General features: G+C 40.7%; 3 protein-coding genes across 4 annotated transcripts; 2 read left to right on the top strand and 1 right to left on the bottom strand.

Annotated features, from left to right (window-relative positions):
* Nucleotides 1–471: 471 nt before the first annotated feature.
* On the top strand, nucleotides 472–7527 carry LOC125292088 (profilin-2-like). 2 transcript variants are annotated; one of them, XM_048239245.1, is made up of 3 exons: nucleotides 472–792; nucleotides 2578–2770; nucleotides 5590–7527. In XM_048239245.1, exons 1-3 carry the CDS (start codon nucleotides 664–666, stop codon nucleotides 5685–5687), a joined length of 420 nt encoding a protein of 139 aa, XP_048095202.1. In that variant the 5' UTR covers nucleotides 472–663; the 3' UTR covers nucleotides 5688–7527. The 2 variants fall into 2 exon arrangements, with proteins under 2 accessions (XP_048095202.1, XP_048095192.1); XM_048239235.1 differs by having other exon boundaries at nucleotides 5263–7527.
* Nucleotides 7528–8814: 1287 nt separating this feature from the next.
* LOC125291586 lies at nucleotides 8815–12424 on the top strand. The gene is made up of 6 exons (XM_048238413.1): nucleotides 8815–9191; nucleotides 9404–9571; nucleotides 9648–9766; nucleotides 9843–9999; nucleotides 10113–10228; nucleotides 10372–12424. The coding sequence occupies exons 1-6, from the start codon at nucleotides 8876–8878 to the stop codon at nucleotides 12322–12324; spliced, it is 2829 nt and encodes a 942-aa protein (XP_048094370.1). The 5' UTR covers nucleotides 8815–8875; the 3' UTR covers nucleotides 12325–12424.
* Nucleotides 12425–13927: 1503 nt separating this feature from the next.
* Nucleotides 13928–16420, bottom strand: LOC125291914 (alpha-2-HS-glycoprotein-like). Its single transcript, XM_048238919.1, has 7 exons — nucleotides 16157–16420; nucleotides 15702–15809; nucleotides 15406–15490; nucleotides 15151–15314; nucleotides 14813–14917; nucleotides 14637–14708; nucleotides 13928–14425 (listed from the first exon to the last, which is right to left on the bottom strand). The coding sequence occupies exons 1-7, from the start codon at nucleotides 16352–16354 to the stop codon at nucleotides 14150–14152; spliced, it is 1008 nt and encodes a 335-aa protein (XP_048094876.1). The 5' UTR covers nucleotides 16355–16420; the 3' UTR covers nucleotides 13928–14149.
* Between the last annotated feature and the right edge of the window lie 753 nt (nucleotides 16421–17173).

Genomic DNA, 17173 nt, shown 5'->3' with positions numbered 1-17173 from the left:
ACCCATTCCATGTGCACACATGTGCATAAGCAGATATACACGCACACACATACATTCACAGTAATCATACATATGACACATATTCAAGAATTTCTCAGAATTATGAACAGGCAAGATGGGGGTGGGGTTCTATAAAATGAATTTTACATGTGAAATCTATGAACTAATCATGTTTTGGTACTTGTTGTGTAGCAGATACCAGTGAGAATTGAGTGTGGATAATGCAATTTAGTGAGACAGTTAGAATCATATAGGCCTTTCAGCGTGATTTATTTTTTTGGGAAAAATGTGCTGGACTGGGCGGCGGTCATATTTTGTACCGCTCTGCGGTACATCTAGTTTACTGTCTAATAATGTTGAGAGTTTGAAATGTTAAATTTTCTTCAGTGCATTCGCCGCAACTGCAAATTGTCACAAAGCGGAAGTTGACCGCATAACTGCCAGGCGGAGTGATCTTAGTAGGGCTACACCCTCGCTTGGCGCTGTCTGATTACATCGGCTTTCTTCATAGCCCAAGGCAGGACGTGACCACACAGGATCCGAGAAAGAATAGGAAACGTTTAAATTATTGTCGGACCACTGCACGAGCATTTCAAGTTAAATATTTCAATCTTTAATTTTGGCATCTGTAAACAGTTATCTAGCCTCGTAAAAGTCGTTATTATGTCTTGGCAAAGCTACGTGGACAACCTGATGGCTGATGGCAGCTGCCAGGATTCCGCCATTGTTGGGTACACGGACGCAAAATACGTTTGGGCAGCTAGCCTTGGTGGTACATTTACTAACATAACGGTGAGCTGGAAATGGAGTATGTGGGCATGCACACTAAATACAGTTATTCACCAATCATCCACGCTACCTGGTATCGCGAATACGATTGCTAACTTAACGTTAACATTATATCCAGCTCGCGTGCAAGAGGAGTGGCCCGCGCCGGTTTTCAGCCGGCAGCTTAGCTTTCAAAGCTAACCGGCAGCTAGCTGTTTATTAAACTCCCTCCTTGAATTAATTGTTTAGATGTTGTCCAGTCAACTCTAACGTTATTGTTTTATGAACTGGTTAATATTGTTGATATTACTCATCGGCATAATGGCACAATGAGTATTCGTGTTGACTAACCGCTAATTAAAACAATTCCGCGTTTAGCCCATTCAGGCCGCTCTGCCCTAGTGAGCTCTGCCAGACAGTGATATGTGCATGTCTGAAGATAGGCCCGCTTAACTGAGACACATAGGATAGCTTGTATGAATTATTGTTGATGAGCTGAAAGGTACATAATTCAAAATGTGACACCATTTCTGCGATCAGACCTTCGAAAAATATTTTTTTGAGATCAACAATTGCCAATCGAAGTGTCTTCTGACTTGCTTAGTGAAATGATAGTTCTAGCTTTGGCTACTTTAGAGGCTGGCTAGCGTAGACCTGGGCAGCTAGCTACGATGGATGGCTGACACATCTTCCCTGTAGTTCCCTGTACTTCCGTAGTTTCCCCTGTCGACTTGCACATTGAACTCCATAGCATTCAGCTAATGCCTGCCGTTGCTTGCCAACATGAAAAATATAACGTCAAGTGAGCCAGTGAGCTTCATAGACCAAACGATATCGAATGTATCCCTTCAAGTTTACGTGTATGTTGACGTGAGAAGCTGTCAGTTTGCTAATACTTGCTAGCTATGATGATGACGACTGGCGGCTTAGTAGAGCCTTAAAATCCATTCATTTTTAAAATAGGAAGCTAAGTTAACTTGAAGAATTGGCAGGCTCTGATATTGTGTGATCTCAGTCAAATGGACTGTGTCTTTGCGACAAAATGCGTTATGTACTAATGTAGCTTAGCTGCTACCTAGTTTTCAAAGATGGCGTCACATCGTTGCTAGTCAGCTCATCATCTTTTAATATTAACTTTATCTTTATTAGACCTATCTGTTGTTGTGGCTACCCAAAAAATGTCAACCATCGAGTAGGGCTTATGAGTAATGTCTTGAAGTCGAATAATGGCAGTTTGTTTCAGTTGGTTAACGAATTTATGGGGATTTGCCAGCCAAAATAAATGCAACGGTTCCTCCATTTTGTTGTAGCTGGTTAGCATAATTGCTAATTTTATATTTTCTTTCTTGCAGTTTTGCATGAACTATTTTGCTTAACCACAAGTTTATGTTGCGTTTATTGAAGTTGTAGCATTTGAGTCAATGAAATATGTAATAACATTAAAGAGTAACTACTATGGCGGCGTGTTTGCTTACGTTATCTTTCATTTTAATCAGTTGCCTGTGGAAGCTTAATCAAAGCTATGCTGTCCTTTCACTTAACCTTAGTGAGTCTGCTGTGTCTAAGTAATTAATACTTGCCTTGATGCAACTATAAGGGAAGTATTCAAGGTTCTTTGTCAAATCAGCCAGGACCCTTTATTAATGGGACCACGGACCCTGGAGAAAGGTTCTCTTGTAGTAGTAGTAGTAGTGCATTCAAAGCGACTAATGAGCTTGACTTGGAATTAAAATTATGCCACCCCCTGTTTCAGTACACATATTTGTTTCTTTTTTTTTTTAACCTCTTGCACATTTTTTTTCTGTTTAGCCAGAAGAAATAGATGTCATTGTTGGAAAAGACCGAGAGGGATTCTTCACCTGTGGCCTGACCTTGGGTAAAAAAAAGTGCTCGGTTATCAGAGATAGCCTTCTAGTAGAAGGGGACTGGACAATGGACATCAGGACAAAGAGCCAAGGTGGCGAGCCAACATACAACATCACTGTAGGCAAAGCTGGCAAAGGTGAGATCTCAGTATTTAAGCAATAAGGATTAATTATAGTCCAGTTTTACAATGTTGGGGTGTAACGGTACACAAAAATCAGTGTGTGCATTGGTTTTTGAAGTCACAGTTTGGTTAATTTTTGGTAAAGTAAGCCTGTAGGTACTGCTAACCTAAATTTTACTGACAATATTGCTGATGCGCAATGGGAATAGTATTTTGAAAAGGTGTCAAATGTTTTTGATATTACATATGGACATGGTCTGCAACTTAATGTTTGTGTGGGAACTCGGAATTTGAAAAATGGTCCACTAGCAAAAAAAACCTACTGTTGTTTACTGTTAAACACTGCATTTGGTACATTCAGTATCTATCTGTATCTGTATTGAACCTACCTTCAATACACAATCTGTATTGAACCTAACTTCCTGTACCTAAACGGTTCGGTACGAATACGTGTACCTTTACACCTCTAGTGATGCATACAGTACAGTGGCAATTGCTGCTCTTTGGAACAGGGAAAGCTCTGATAAAAATGGTCAATTATTAAATTAATATTATTAAGGTGCTATATTGTTCTTTGAGGGCAAAAATGACCCCAAAACCCAGAATAGGCCAAACAGTAGGCTATAGAGTTGGCATGGCAGACATGGCATTATGTAGCCTACACTGTTATAGTGCGCTACCTAACTTAGCCTAAATCCTCCAATCATCATACAGAAGCTCGGCGTCTGGGCCATCCCACTGTCCCATTAACTCCCAGAGACGCCGGGCTTCCCTGGAAATGACGATTTTGTGGCGCTTGTCCAATAAATGTGTAGCTTTTCTGCACTGAGATCAGCCCACTCTGTAGTGCCATTGAAAGTCCAGTGAAGCCGAAAGGCCTATGTGTTTTTTTTTGCCTGGTTTTTTGATGGATCGTGGTCGTCACAGCAATGTATTACGGGGCGCTAAATCACGGTAAATGACCGCAAAACCTTATTGCTGAACAAACTAGCCATGAAAATGAACATGTTTTCAGCATGTTCTAGTTGGAATAGTAGGCTAGAAGCTAATGTAATAGTGTTATTTGATGTGATTTTCCGTGATATTTTAGAGGAGGCTGAGCTTCCCCTGTAGTCTTAGAGCAATCGCCTCTGATACAGTATAATGTGATTTGCTCATGTGACCTTTTCATAGACCTCCAGGAAGTACCATTATGCTAAATGTGGTGTTTTGAATTGAGGTACTCTTCACAGACTTCTCAGCCATGTTGTACTTGTTTTAACGGATTGATCTGGGTATGCAATGTGTTATAATGCCTGGTATTAAATAAATAAATGGTTGGTTAGTTTGTAGACTTAGCTCAAAGAAAGAATTATTGTAGCACACTACACATTCTAGGGGTTGTCTTGTATTGCACAGTCTGTCTTTATGGGCCTCATTCAAGACATTTGCGAAGGCTTGTGACAGAAATTACCCTCCATTGCCTCCAATCTTTCTATATTCTCTCAGCTCTGACTCATTAAGGAACACTTTACTTGGGTGCATGCTAAATCCCATGCTACAATTATCCAGACTATTGTTGTTAAGGTGGTTATCTTAGTTGTGTAAGTTCGATGTTAGAAATATCATGGCTAGAAAGCTACTCCAGTATATAATGTAAGATGCATATAAATAGAGAAGTTATTTGACCTATTCGTTATTCTCCTTTCATGTAACCAAATGTGTGGCATAAAGTGCTCAAGTCTTATAGGCAGGCTACACAAAGCAAGTAACTGAAGCGTTTGTTCACTGAGCGTAAAATGTTTTTAGAAGAATGGTCTAATGTATGCTGCTGTCTCATCTGGTGTAGCCAGTTCTATAGATTATAGTCGAAGCTAATTGTTGCAGCAGATGCTCTGAACGGAAAGCTTCAGTTACGTGTGTGGTGTATAGCCTGCCTGTTAGTTCAACATGTATACCAAACATTAATAGTCCTCTGAAATAACCTCCATTGGAGTTGATCATATTTAACTGTTAGTTTTTTTTATTTTCTGAAGTGTTCAAGATAAAATCACACCTCAAAAAAATCTTCAAAATTTGAGTAGTCAGTCTGTTTTGGCTAATTGACTGTGATTCTGGAGATGAGGTGAAATGATTAGGCACTTCAGAATGAGATGCATCACATACTGAGTACTAAAGTGTATCTACTCTAAGACATTCATGCACCATCTTTGTTTTTTCATGCATTTAAGGGAAGAATAGAGTAGGTTAGGTATATGTCTTGGGAAGCAGCCAGTCTGAATTCCTTGCCTGGATATTCCCCTTGCCACTTTCTCCCTCTTAACTCACTATATCAACTACACCACTTGACCTGTGCCTTTTTCTTTGAATGCAAAAATATTTTTCTGAATTTGCATGCTTTGCACACAAACCGCATGTGTTTAAAGATCTGTCTCTTTAACCCTTGTTATTCCTGCTGTCCTATTTGATTCCTCCCTTAACCTCTGCATTTCTCAACTTTCCCTTTTCTCTATCTCTTTCTCTTCCAGTCTTGGTTCTTGTTATGGGCAAAGAAGGGGTCCATGGAGGCGGATTGAATAAGAAGGCATACTCAATGGCGAAATACTTGAGGGATTCAGGGTTTTAATTAAATAAATCTTGTGTAGTTTTAACTGAGGGACAGAAAAGGGAAAAAAAGCTTTGCTGTTAAGGTTTCTCCCTGCAAACAGTTAATGTCTTTGGGGGGTAAAAAAAAAAATAGCATATGGGGAGAGATGGTGGTAAGGTCTTTTTTGTGTCCCTCTTTGTCAGCTTGGGGGGGAAGACTTTTTTTCAGGTTTTGTTCATTTGTCTTTTTGTTTCCTTGTGTACTCTAGCATTGGTTTTAGTCATGGGAAAGGAAGGTGTCCACGGAGGGCAGCTCAACAAGAAAGCCTTTACCATGGCTGAATACCTGAGGAAATCTGGATACTAACGTGCCCCCCCCATCCACACAGCAGCGCACTCTTTAAGCACACCTTTATCCCCAACATGTTGACAGCACTACCAGGCTTGATTAGCAGATGCATCATTGTCTGTTTTGTCACCCCTTTTTCTTTTTTACTTTTTTTTGTTGTCAATCTCTGTCCCTCCCCTGCTCTGGTCTGTTGCTGTTTATCCTGAGATGTCAGTCGTCATTCTGACATCTTTTTTTTGTGCCACACCAAAAATGAGCATGTTCGATGGTTTTCGGGTCGGGGGTGGGCAGGTTGAGGTGGGGAGTCGATTATGTAGGCTTTTTTCCCCCAAATATTGACGGAAACACCCCCAATTTGGACTTTTAACCCAGCATAATTCAGCAATTTGATGTGAAGCTTAGGTCAATAAACTAGTTAGTGTAATGGTGCTGCACAGCTTTGTGTAGATTATGTTGCCTCTCGAATGCTAAAAGCCATTCCTGAGCTCTGAAGGTCTTCCTGTTGTACAGCATGCCACGGGAGGGTATACTGCATGCATATCTTTAGGTGAAATATCATTGTCTTTCTCTTCCATCTGACCCATTTCATTATACAGTACCATGGAACAGTTTGTTTGCCCTGCAGTTATAGTCTGCCTCAGGCGTGGAGCCTTCTAAAGTCCATCGACCCTCTGGACCTTCCCAACCTCGCTTTTTTGATTGGTGATGCCTTGCATCGCATACTTTTGCTGTTGTGATCGGATGTGGTCTTTTTAAGTAGTTGCTATAATGTTGGAATGTGTCTGGGTATGATGGCAGATCAGCATTTAAGAGGAGTTTATGTCCCTCCAAAGAGCCTTGGATCCCGGACTGTACAAGGACATTCCACCGCTACGATGGCTCAGGCATTTAAATCTATTTTGCCACCTCCCTTTTTTTTTTTTTTTTTTTTTTTTTTTTAAACTATGTGCTGCCATCCCAGTGTAACTGTTTTTGTGTCCAGTTTTCTCTATAGGACCAATTTTTGTTGCATCAAGGGGTTTACTAACAGGATTGCTTTAAACTGTTGTGAAGGGTGACTGCTCGCTTCATCTGTTTGCTGACTAAACATGTAAAAAAAAAAAAAAAAAAGGAACACGTAATCACTCATGTTGTAACAGTAAACTTTACAACTCTAATAGTTCACATGACTGTAAAAATGGTTAAACTTGACATGTCTAGAAACAAATCAGTGCTACAACGAATATAACACTTTAATACTTGATCTTCACTCATGAATGTCATAAGTGGATGGATTGGCAGTCAGTTTCAACTTTGTCATGAATTACTTTAAAGAATGCATTTGACTGTTCATTCATGGTGTGCAGGAAACCATTTGGATTTATTGCCTTGTGCTCTTCATCAAATGCAATGTATGGAACTGTCATAGCACGGTACAAAACATTAAAAAGACAAAAAATATAAATATGAAACTGAAACTGTGTACACTAAATTTTCTGGGATGTGTTGGTTGGAAATAAGACCTCTGCAGTCAGTCTTGTGGAAAATCAAAGGACAAGAAGCTGTATCCTGTGCCATAATGTAGATCTGTTGCTACTGTGAGATGGATTTTAACTGCTGCCTTGCAAGGAGTCCCTTCTTCAATGGCACTTACTTTGGGATATTGGCGTTAAACTCACACTCTTCCAGGGATTGTGGAATATGTACAGATTAAAATTAAACTTGTCAGTTTACCAATTCATGTTTTTTGTTCCCTTTTTTTCATACACCTGAATATAGTGGAGCAGTTGATAATACTACTCTGTTTTCATGGAGAAAATGCCATGATTAAATAATCACCTTGTTTACAGACGGATCAAATAAATGTATTCCAACCCAATGTGTGGTCATGATTGAATCTTTTATTTTTCTAATAATAAAAAATACAACATTAATGTCCCGCTAAGATGTGGTTTAAAACAATTGCTCATTGTATTTCATTGCTTAAACTTTTAAAACTTGTCGCCTGTCTTGGGCTGGAAACTGTTGTAAAGTCCTTGGTTTAGGTCTACATAGCAGTTAAACGAGGAAATTATTGAAAAGTGCAACAGTTGGTGTACATTTACAAATGTTATTAACCGCTTACAAGTACTGATCAACAGATGTAATTGTAATGTTTGAGTAGATGTGAATCATCTTCAAGTGACATAGGTTTGCCATAAACAAAAGTCTTAGGACACTGAGTAACGTAACAAGGCCTACTGTAAGCTGGTATGTGTAGGCCTATCTTGTCAGGATGTGCCTTATATCTAGGCCTATATCTGAAAAGTGAACTGCTAGAGTTTTTATCGGAAATGACTTAAAATACAAAATCAAAAAAATAGGTCACCAGAGGTTTAGCCACCTATGGCATGCTGTAAATGTGCCTTGGGACCTAGAGACTCGGGTGGGTAGGCCCGGGCAGGCATATCTCACTGCCCCACTAATCAACCTGTCAATATAGTGGAGTGTGGGGACGAAAGGAATTGCATGTTGAAGATGTCATTGTGCATATAGTTATTGTTCAGTCGTCCTCATTCTGTAGCTGTGCCACAAATGTTACCTCTTGAAGGACCTCTGCCAGAGGAGGGACTGAGGATGAGCGAGTAAACAAATGCAAGCAAGCTTGATTTGATTTAAATGGCACAGACCAAGAAAATAAATTAAACCCAAATGTACACCTCTGTTAAATGCTGATTGCAGTCACCTAAATGATCATTTGTTGCCTCTCCAATAGGGAAACCTATGATTTCATTGCAGCTCCAAGATTGCCAGCTACCTATCAAGCTACAATGTTTTCACCACGGTTTAGCCATGTAACCATGTTTAAGTTCATTATGATCGTCTATTTTTTTTATACCATCTTCTAATTATTTTTCTAGCATCTCATAGCCTATATAATCTACCCTTACCAAAAGGAACATTTTGGCTAGGCTACCTACTGCACACACAAATGGGTCTAGATAATGAACGGGACCGGTCGTTGAAGGTTAGTCTGTAGGCTACAGGTGATAGAATTATCTCGTAATCAACAACTCGTTAATTAAACTACTAAGGCCTAGGCCTGTTTATTATCCAATTAACCTTAGGCTTGCTCTAGCACATCTATAAGTTAGCCTATCACTTAGGCTACACGCCAACGTGGGAACTTAAACACACTGAATTGGTGCAGACAGGCTAGTGTGTTGGCCTATGCAAACATTTTTGGAATGGCGTCGGTAGGTCGGCAAAACTTACAGGTGTGGATGTTCTGGCTTCTCATAGCAAGTTGTGGAGGTCTGAAAGAGGATGACGTCTTAAAATCTCCAAAGAAGGAAATATTCACGAGACGAGACTATTCAATTCATGCAAAGCGTTCACCACAGCCATCTATTAAGCGGGTAGTATACTACGGACATTTAACAATGGGAACTAAGAAATTGAATCTGTCTGCTGAGGGGAACCCCATTGCCAATGATGCCGAGTTGTTCAGTGGCTCTTTTGGAGACAGTACTGATTATCAGTCCGACTCTTATTCCCATGTGTGTGAGTATGGTCTGTCATTCTAAGCCCTTAAACCAACCTTTTCACTGACTGACATCAGGAATTGAGGCCATTTGCAAAGTGATTTCTTGGCCTACCACAGCATTTATTTTATTTTGTTTTTGTTTAGACTTAGTCACTTACTTTGAAATGATTCAATCAGTAACATAATTACTACTGTAAGTTAATTGTAGCTAATTTCCCATATAAATCAGTTAAGGGACCAGAAGATGTTGCTGAAGGAGTTTTCAGTCAGAACAGGAGGACCCCTGCTGTAGACCGATTACTGGGAATGAAACCAAAGGTCGAATGCGTTGAGAATTCAATGACACTCAAACTTCATGGAGCGGCTCCTTTGGGGGTTCCTTTTCATATAGACAGAGGTAGGATCAACACTAGTTTTTCAGTAGCCTGTCTATAGCCTGTCTGTCAGTTAATTTGTCATCTGCCTCTTCCCAGGGAATGCATACCCTCTCTCATTATCAGAAATGCCTTCAGTCTGTGGCTACACAATGAGGAGGAGCTGGAGGGATTTAGTTTTCAGTACACCATACGATGGCTGTTTTGTAGCTCAAAAGGTAAATGTGTGATCATTTTACCATTGCAAATGTGTAGAGATGGTATTTATAATGTTAATTTCAAATACTTGTACAGGAATCCATTTATGTCTTACCTCTGGTTATCTATGGCATACCTGTGAGAATGGCCTGCCCAAGCATTGCCCCAACCCCCCCTTCTGTGACTTGCCATGCCAGTGGAATGACTGTAAAAATTGAATCCTCTGCCTCTGTTAAAGATGTTCAAGTGAAGGGTAAGGGGTTGTCCCACCTTTATGTGTGCACCACATCACATACATCACACTTTACTACTTTGGTGTGCTAGCTTTGTGGGTGAACCACATATTGTGAGGAATTCATTCTGTAGTCAACAGAAAATGGGAGTCGCTGATGGAGGTGTCCCCCCAGTGTGGCTTCAGTGTTGTAGAACATCCTGATGGAGTGATTATATCTGTCACGTATTTGCCATGTATTGAAGAACAGGTAGGCTATACTTTAGGGATAGTTTGCATTTGTTAAAGGTCCATTATGAGTTTTTGTATAGTTAAGTTAACTTTACATTTTGATGACTTGCATAATGCAAGGCTATCTTATCTCATGCAATTTATTTCTAATTCTCCTTTCAGGATGGTATGTTTACATTTGAGGTAGCAGCTAAAGGAGACTTTAAAATCTCTTGTCCATCTCTGTCTTCTATGCATGCTATGGCCACTGCTTGTCCTGAATCCTCAAGCACCGCTTGCTCACCTACCTCGTTAGATGGTCCCCTAAATCTATCCCAGACCCTAACAGAATCTATAACCTCTAGTCCTCCATCAGACCAATCAAAATACCAAAATGTTCAATTTCCTTATGTCTACAATCCTGAAGGCGTTGTTGCAATCCCTGAACCTGAAGTACCAGAAGTACCACAACTTCCACCAAGACCAGTTCTCCAACCTATTCCGGCACCTCCAGACCCAGTTTACCCTAAGAAACCAGCACCTGTTGAGAACCCTTCCAAAAGCATTCCCCCTCATACCCCTGGACCTGTACAGTATCCAGCACAATTCCCTTTCTATTCTTTCAAACCTGAATTTTACCAGCCTGCTCCTAAGCCTGACTGTGTCTCTCCAAGCCCAAAGCCTGAGCTTTCAGAAGTACCACAGCTTCCAGAAAGACCAGTTCCCCAGACTACACAGGCACCTTTAGGCCCTGTTTACATGGAGAAGCCAACACCTGTTGAGGATCCTTCCAAAAACATGCCTGATCAAAACCCTGAACACATGCAGTCTGCAGGAAAATTCCCTTTCTATTTTTTCAAACCTGGATTTTACCCACCTGACCTTGTTCCTGCAATTTCTGAACCTAAGCTTCCAGAAGTACCACAACATCCACAAAGACCAGTTCTCCAATCTACACCGGCACCTGTTAAGAAGCCAGCACCTGTTAAGAAGCCAGCACCTGTTAAGGAGCCACCTAAAAGCATGCCTGATAAACACCCTGAACACGGACAATTCCCTTTCTATTTTTTCAAACCTGGATTTTACCCACCTGACCATGTTCCTGCAATCCCTGAATCTGATTATCCAAAAGTACCAGAACTTCCACAAAGACCAGTATCCCAACCTTCACTGGCACCTCTGGACCCAGTTTACCCTACAAAGCCAGCACCTGTTCAGGATCCACCTAGAAGCATGCCTGATAAACACCCTGAACATGGACAATTCCCTTTCTATTTTTCAAACCTGGATTTTACCCACCTGACCATGTTCCTGCAATCCCTGAATCTGATTATCCAAAAGTACCAGAACTTCCACAAAGACCAGTATCCCAACCTTCACTGGCACCTCTGGACCCAGTTTACCCTACAAAGCCAGCACCTGTTCAGGATCCACCTAGAAGCATGCCTGATAAACACCCTGAACATGGACAATTCCCTTTCTATTTTTTCAAACCTGGATTTTACCCACCTGACCATGTTCCTGCAATCCCTGAATCTGATTATCCAAAAGTACCAGAACTTCCACAAAGACCAGTATCCCAACCTTCACTGGCACCTCTGGACCCAGTTTACCCTACAAAGCCAGCACCTGTTCAGGATCCACCTAGAAGCATGCCTGATAAACACCCTGAACATGGACAATTCCCTTTCTATTTTTTCAAACCTGGATTTTACCCACCTGACCATGTTCCTGCAATCCCTGAATCTGATTATCCAAAAGTACCAGAACTTCCACAAAGACCAGTATCCCAACCTTCACTGGCACCTCTGGACCCAGTTTACCCTACAAAGCCAGCACCTGTTCAGGATCCACCTAGAAGCATGCCTGATAAACACCCTGAACATGGACAATTCCCTTTCTATTTTTTCAAACCTGGATTTTACCCACCTGACCATGTTCCTGCAATCCCTGAATCTGATTATCAAGTACCAGAACTTCCAGGAAGACCAGTTCCCCAGACTACACGGGCACCTTTGGGCCCATTTTATCCAAAACAGCCAGTTATTGTTGTGGAGCCTCCCCTTGCTCCCTCTGTGCCTGCACATCCTCCCACAGAAGTTCCTATTCATCATGTGCATCAGATCTATCCCATAGTAACACCTCCTACAAAACCAAAGATGCCAATCCCTCAAAGCCCTAGTCTTGTACCAATCCCCACATTACAAACAACAGAACTGGCATCGGTACTCTCCTCGACCACTGCCCAAAAAACTGTAGTAGATTCTCCACCATCACCTTTGTTTGATGCCAGTATGCTGAAACCTCCTAATCGTCTATTTCATCAATCTACACACTGTCCCACTGTCTGTACTCTTGCCCATTCCAACTGCTGTCCACTGGCCTTGTCCTTCCATCAGCATTTCCACCACCACAACCACTTTCCTGCTCAAAACCAGGTGGTTCAGCCAGCATCAGCAACTAGTGACAAGGAGCTTACCTATATCCAGCAACTCTCTTCTGCTGTGCTTGTGTCCAAACTCGATCCAGCTGTGAAACCCATTTCACCACAAGCCCATCAGATTCATCAGCTACCAACTTCTAAACTCCACAGCAATCAACCGGTTAAAGAACCTCTGCCTTACCAGTGGTTGCAATATCCTTATGATTTGTCTAACTCTGTATCAACCTCCACCTTGGGTTATGATATTCCAGCCAACAGGCCTGAAGGCATATCTGGCTCCTCTGCTAAAACTCTAGGTTTGCATATAGTTCAGGTAGCTAAAGACCTTAAACCTCAAGGCACTGTAAAACATTCTGCTCCTTACTCATTGTTCCAGGTTCCTTACTTTGGACCTTACCCTCCACCTACTACTAAACCAAATACACACCCTGAAACTCTAACTTCCCTCGACCACCTGTCCCCCTCTCCTGTCTTAAATATAGAGGCCCCAAGCTCTCAATTTAACAAGGACCTGATATTAACACCACTAAATCCTGAACCTCACCATTCTGTCCCTCACCCATCGGTCCAGCATCCATTTTTTAACCCTTCTATCTCAAGACAAAATATGCAGGAGGAAAAGCTGAAAATCCCTGATGTGTCTTCAGATTCCCCCCAAGTGCATTCTGCACTGTCTTTGAATCTTCCTTTGGCTACCTCTGGGCTTGGTCCTCAAGCTGTTCCTACGAAGGTCACTGCTGGTAATGGGAACCCAAAATCAACCTTTAAACCTGGAATATTAAATGTTCACCCTAAGAATATTGGGCCCTCCAAAAAAAAATCCTCCCCTCAGAGCTCTAGCTCTGGTCTGAGTGGTGAATATTTTGCAACACATGGATCACCTCTGTCTTTTAAGCATTACTGGAAACCGGTGAGGCCTCATCATACATATTGAAGATCTACTGAAAGCCAGGTGTTTCTTATATTTCACAAGGTAAGTTTCACATTTTGATTTGTTCAGTTGCCATCTAATATAAACTAGGTGTTAATGGCGCATGTGTTTGTTTATGTTCTAGGCCAGTATTCTACTCTGGAAATTTGGCCTTTGTGGCCTACATTTGAATATGGAGACCTTATTCTCATCAATAAAAGCCTCAAATCATTTCATGTTGCCTCATGTGAATACTTGTTGGCATTCTGGGAGTTGTATTTCCTTACAATAACCATCATTTTTCCTTTTCTGATCTGGAAAATTAGCTTATCTGTGAAATTTTAGTAATATATTTGACTTCAAAAAACAAATCAAATGCAATGATGTCGTGATGTGGGTGTTGTAATATTTAATTCAGTCATCAGTTCATACAGTTCAAAGAGCCCTAAGTACTTTTTTTTTTCCTGATGCACCATTTGAAAGACTAGAGGATCTTAAACCAGGAGTGAGTGCAAGCCCATAGCTGAAATCCAGCTTAAGCACTTAGTTTATAGTAGTATATGAATTAATCCTGTCAAGTTAAATTGAGGGTGGGCTAGACCAATTGCTTAGAAGTGTTTTTTCTTCCCTGGACAAATGGGAACAAATGGCACAGGGACTGGCTGACCACCAGGTGCCACTGTTTCAGCTGCAGGTGCTTGTCCCTTCACAATGGGGATGATTGATGCCACCTTTACAGGTTCCAGTGATTCTGCCGATTCTGCTGACAGAATCATCTCAACCAATAGTAGTGGCATAATGCCACTAACAGGAACGGTATTGTTTGTAGGAGGGACAGGGTTGCTTGTGGCTGGCATCATGACGTTTGTATTAGGATCCGTAAGCTGCAATAATTTTAGTTTATTAGGTAATGCATGGTATGTTTGAAATATTCTGTTTTGAAAAGAAGTTTGACTTAGCACTTGATAATACTTTGAGAACACTTAGAGCATATAAAGTGTCCCTTTTAGTCAATGATTGAACACTTAACATGTATGAAGTGAAATGATTAGCGGTCAATGAGTGATATGAGCCAGAAATTAAAGTTGGAGTTACCTGTGGAGCAAAGATACGACATTCAACTGCCGTATGTGCTCTGTCACTACTAGCTCTGCAGAATCCATAGGTCTACAGGAAAAAAATATTATAATGGGCAAATCTATGTAATTTAATACTTCAAATGTGTATCAAGCAAAATGTTCTTGTTATGCATTTGTGCACTGCGTACTCACTGCTACAGTTTTATTCAGGGGTACACAATTGTAGTCATCTGTGGTTGTGCAGTTTGTCTCCACAATGGCATATTCGGCAAAGATGTAAGGCGCCTCAACTATAACCTGAACATACAAATAATGTTTAATGGTTGTCTGGGTGATGTCACACACAAACAGTAACAGTCCACTGTAGATGTATGGAAATGATGTAGTGACTAATTCCACTGTCACAGTAGAAGCAGTCGGGATGCATTTTAGATACCTTCAGTCTACTAAGTAACTAATTCCACTGTCACAGTAGAAGCAGTCGGGATACATTTTTGATATATCTTCAGTCTACTATTTCTTTTTTTTACCTGAGTGCTCAATCGGACAACTTCTAACATAGCATATTTGCTGATGGTGACATTTGCTATTCTGTTGTTAAATGCATCAAGAGAGACTGTGGCTATTTGAAGAGCATTGGTGTCATTTAGGGCCAGAAGCTGATGACAATCCAAACACACATCCTCTGCTGATTCTGCAGAAAACAGCAGATGAGGGGACATTAGATATTGAACTTTGTCTTTGAAAGGTGGCAAATAAAAGGCTATTTAAGGTTCCAGTTGTACCTGGTTCTGTTTTGCATCTGTGTACTGTTACTTTTAAAACTCCACCAGATTTGATGAAGACAACATCACAGTCGGCATCCACAGCCTAAAAAACACGACAGGCAAAGAATTACTGACACTTAGTTTAGTGTGCTTACCCTTTCAAAAATGACCATCATCAATACTACCACATCTTTAAGAAGAATCAGGTTTTGCTACACTGAAGTGCACCTAAAGTAGCACCTAAAAGCACCAAAAAATGTAGGGGGTGAATATTTTTATAGTGCATTAGTGAATTCTTATTAAGTTCATCTTACCACTTCTGCTTTATTCCTGACTGGGCAAGCAGTCACTGGTGTGGGATCCAGGACATGGCACTTGGTCTCCAAAAGGTCAAGTTCCATTTTGTAGATCTCCATATTTGCCTATAGGAGAGGCTATGTTAACTCTTTGGAATTATACACTGCTAATATAATCATTTAAAATATCAAACACAAAATAAAGAATTAAAACTCACTAAAATTAAATTAAAAGTAATCTCTATTAAACTACTATAAGTAAACTTAAGGTAGACGTTTTTCAGGTGAGGCGATGAATGGCTGAAACCATCAATATTATTTGTGCATTACTGTTATATTTCGCATTTTGCACTAATTCCAGACACTCAATCCACATTCGCACATGATGACAACCGTATGATTTACTTAACTTTTTTTATTTTCTTTCTTAATGTTTTTATTTATCTCCATTCTTCCTTTTGTTTCCCACTCACCAAAGTCTTGATTTTTATCTTATCAATCTGGTTCAGGGCGTACTTGAATCCGCTGGTGCGCTGAGCATTGATATAATCCTGGAAGACTGCGGCAGCAGCCTCGGCCTCTAAAGAGTCACAGGGTGGCTCCGTCAGCTTTGGCAGCACCATAGCCCATGCCCCCACAACCACCCCTAGCAAAACACACACGACTCGCATGCTGTTGTCTAGCCTCTGCTGCAGTTCTGTTCTGTGCTACAGCTGCAGGGGTGAGCGTGAAAAGGTGACTGAGGACAAGACACTGTCATTTTATACACCCTGTACTTTAGTCTAAGCAGCGTGGATACGGTAAACATCAGGCAGGATGCTACGCAAGCATGACTTATGCAAGAGAATAAAGATGAAGTGCATGGAAGGGTGCCAGTGTAAATGCCGTTATCATATTCCCTCTGAATACCTGGGATCGGGAAAGCAAAGTGACTGAAAAGGAAATCAATCTCCAGCAAGGCTAAATAGTTGACAGCACATTTCAAGGAATCCCGTTTCAATGAAAGTTTCCAATTTGCATTTCCAGCATTACTTCTGTTTGTATAGAAGTTCTTTAGTCAAAAGGAGCTTTCTCTATTGTATAAAAAGTAAAGCAGAACCCTATAACCAAGTAAGAAGCTGAGACATTCTTGGTCACAAATAGTACAAATAAGGCAGATATTCCACCACGTGTTTTCTATGGTTACTTGTGGTGCTTTCAGTTAAAACGTGTTTGCAGTGAACTGTCTACAATAGCCAATTGGCTTGGCTTATATAATATGAGTTTGAATATGTGGACATCTCAGCAGAAAAAGACTTTAAAAAGAGTATGTTGCCATCAGTTAAACATGATCATCTGACCTCAGATTCACTTTTTTGTGGAATGCACAGCAGATTTTAGAGAAACAGGGAATAGCTTGTTTGTAGAAGCCAAGGGGAAAAAAGTGTAATTAGGAATTCCAGAATTCTTAAAAGATGCATATTTAGTCTGTCATTAACAATATTAGGCTA

Source organism: Alosa alosa, chromosome 1, assembly GCF_017589495.1.
Source record: "Alosa alosa isolate M-15738 ecotype Scorff River chromosome 1, AALO_Geno_1.1, whole genome shotgun sequence".
Taxonomy (NCBI): Eukaryota; Metazoa; Chordata; class Actinopteri; order Clupeiformes; family Clupeidae; genus Alosa; species Alosa alosa.
This window is presented reverse-complemented; position numbering and strand designations above follow the sequence as displayed.

Coding starts and splice junctions, on each gene's coding strand:
- LOC125292088 (XM_048239245.1), top strand. CDS start 664: ATGTCTTGGCAAAGCTACGTGGACAACCTGATGGCTGATGGCAGCTGC. Junction 793..2,577: donor GTACATTTACTAACATAACG/GTGAGCTGGAAA, acceptor TTTTCTGTTTAG/CCAGAAGAAATAGATGTCAT. Junction 2,771..5,589: donor TGTAGGCAAAGCTGGCAAAG/GTGAGATCTCAG, acceptor TGTGTACTCTAG/CATTGGTTTTAGTCATGGGA.
- LOC125291586 (XM_048238413.1), top strand. CDS start 8,876: ATGGCGTCGGTAGGTCGGCAAAACTTACAGGTGTGGATGTTCTGGCTT. Junction 10,000..10,112: donor TAAAGATGTTCAAGTGAAGG/GTAAGGGGTTGT, acceptor TTCATTCTGTAG/TCAACAGAAAATGGGAGTCG. Junction 10,229..10,371: donor TGCCATGTATTGAAGAACAG/GTAGGCTATACT, acceptor TTCTCCTTTCAG/GATGGTATGTTTACATTTGA.
- LOC125291914 (XM_048238919.1), bottom strand. CDS start 16,354: ATGCGAGTCGTGTGTGTTTTGCTAGGGGTGGTTGTGGGGGCATGGGCT. Junction 14,709..14,812: donor CCCTGAATAAAACTGTAGCA/GTGAGTACGCAG, acceptor TTTTTCCTGTAG/ACCTATGGATTCTGCAGAGC. Junction 14,426..14,636: donor GTCGTATCTTTGCTCCACAG/GTAACTCCAACT, acceptor AAATTATTGCAG/CTTACGGATCCTAATACAAA.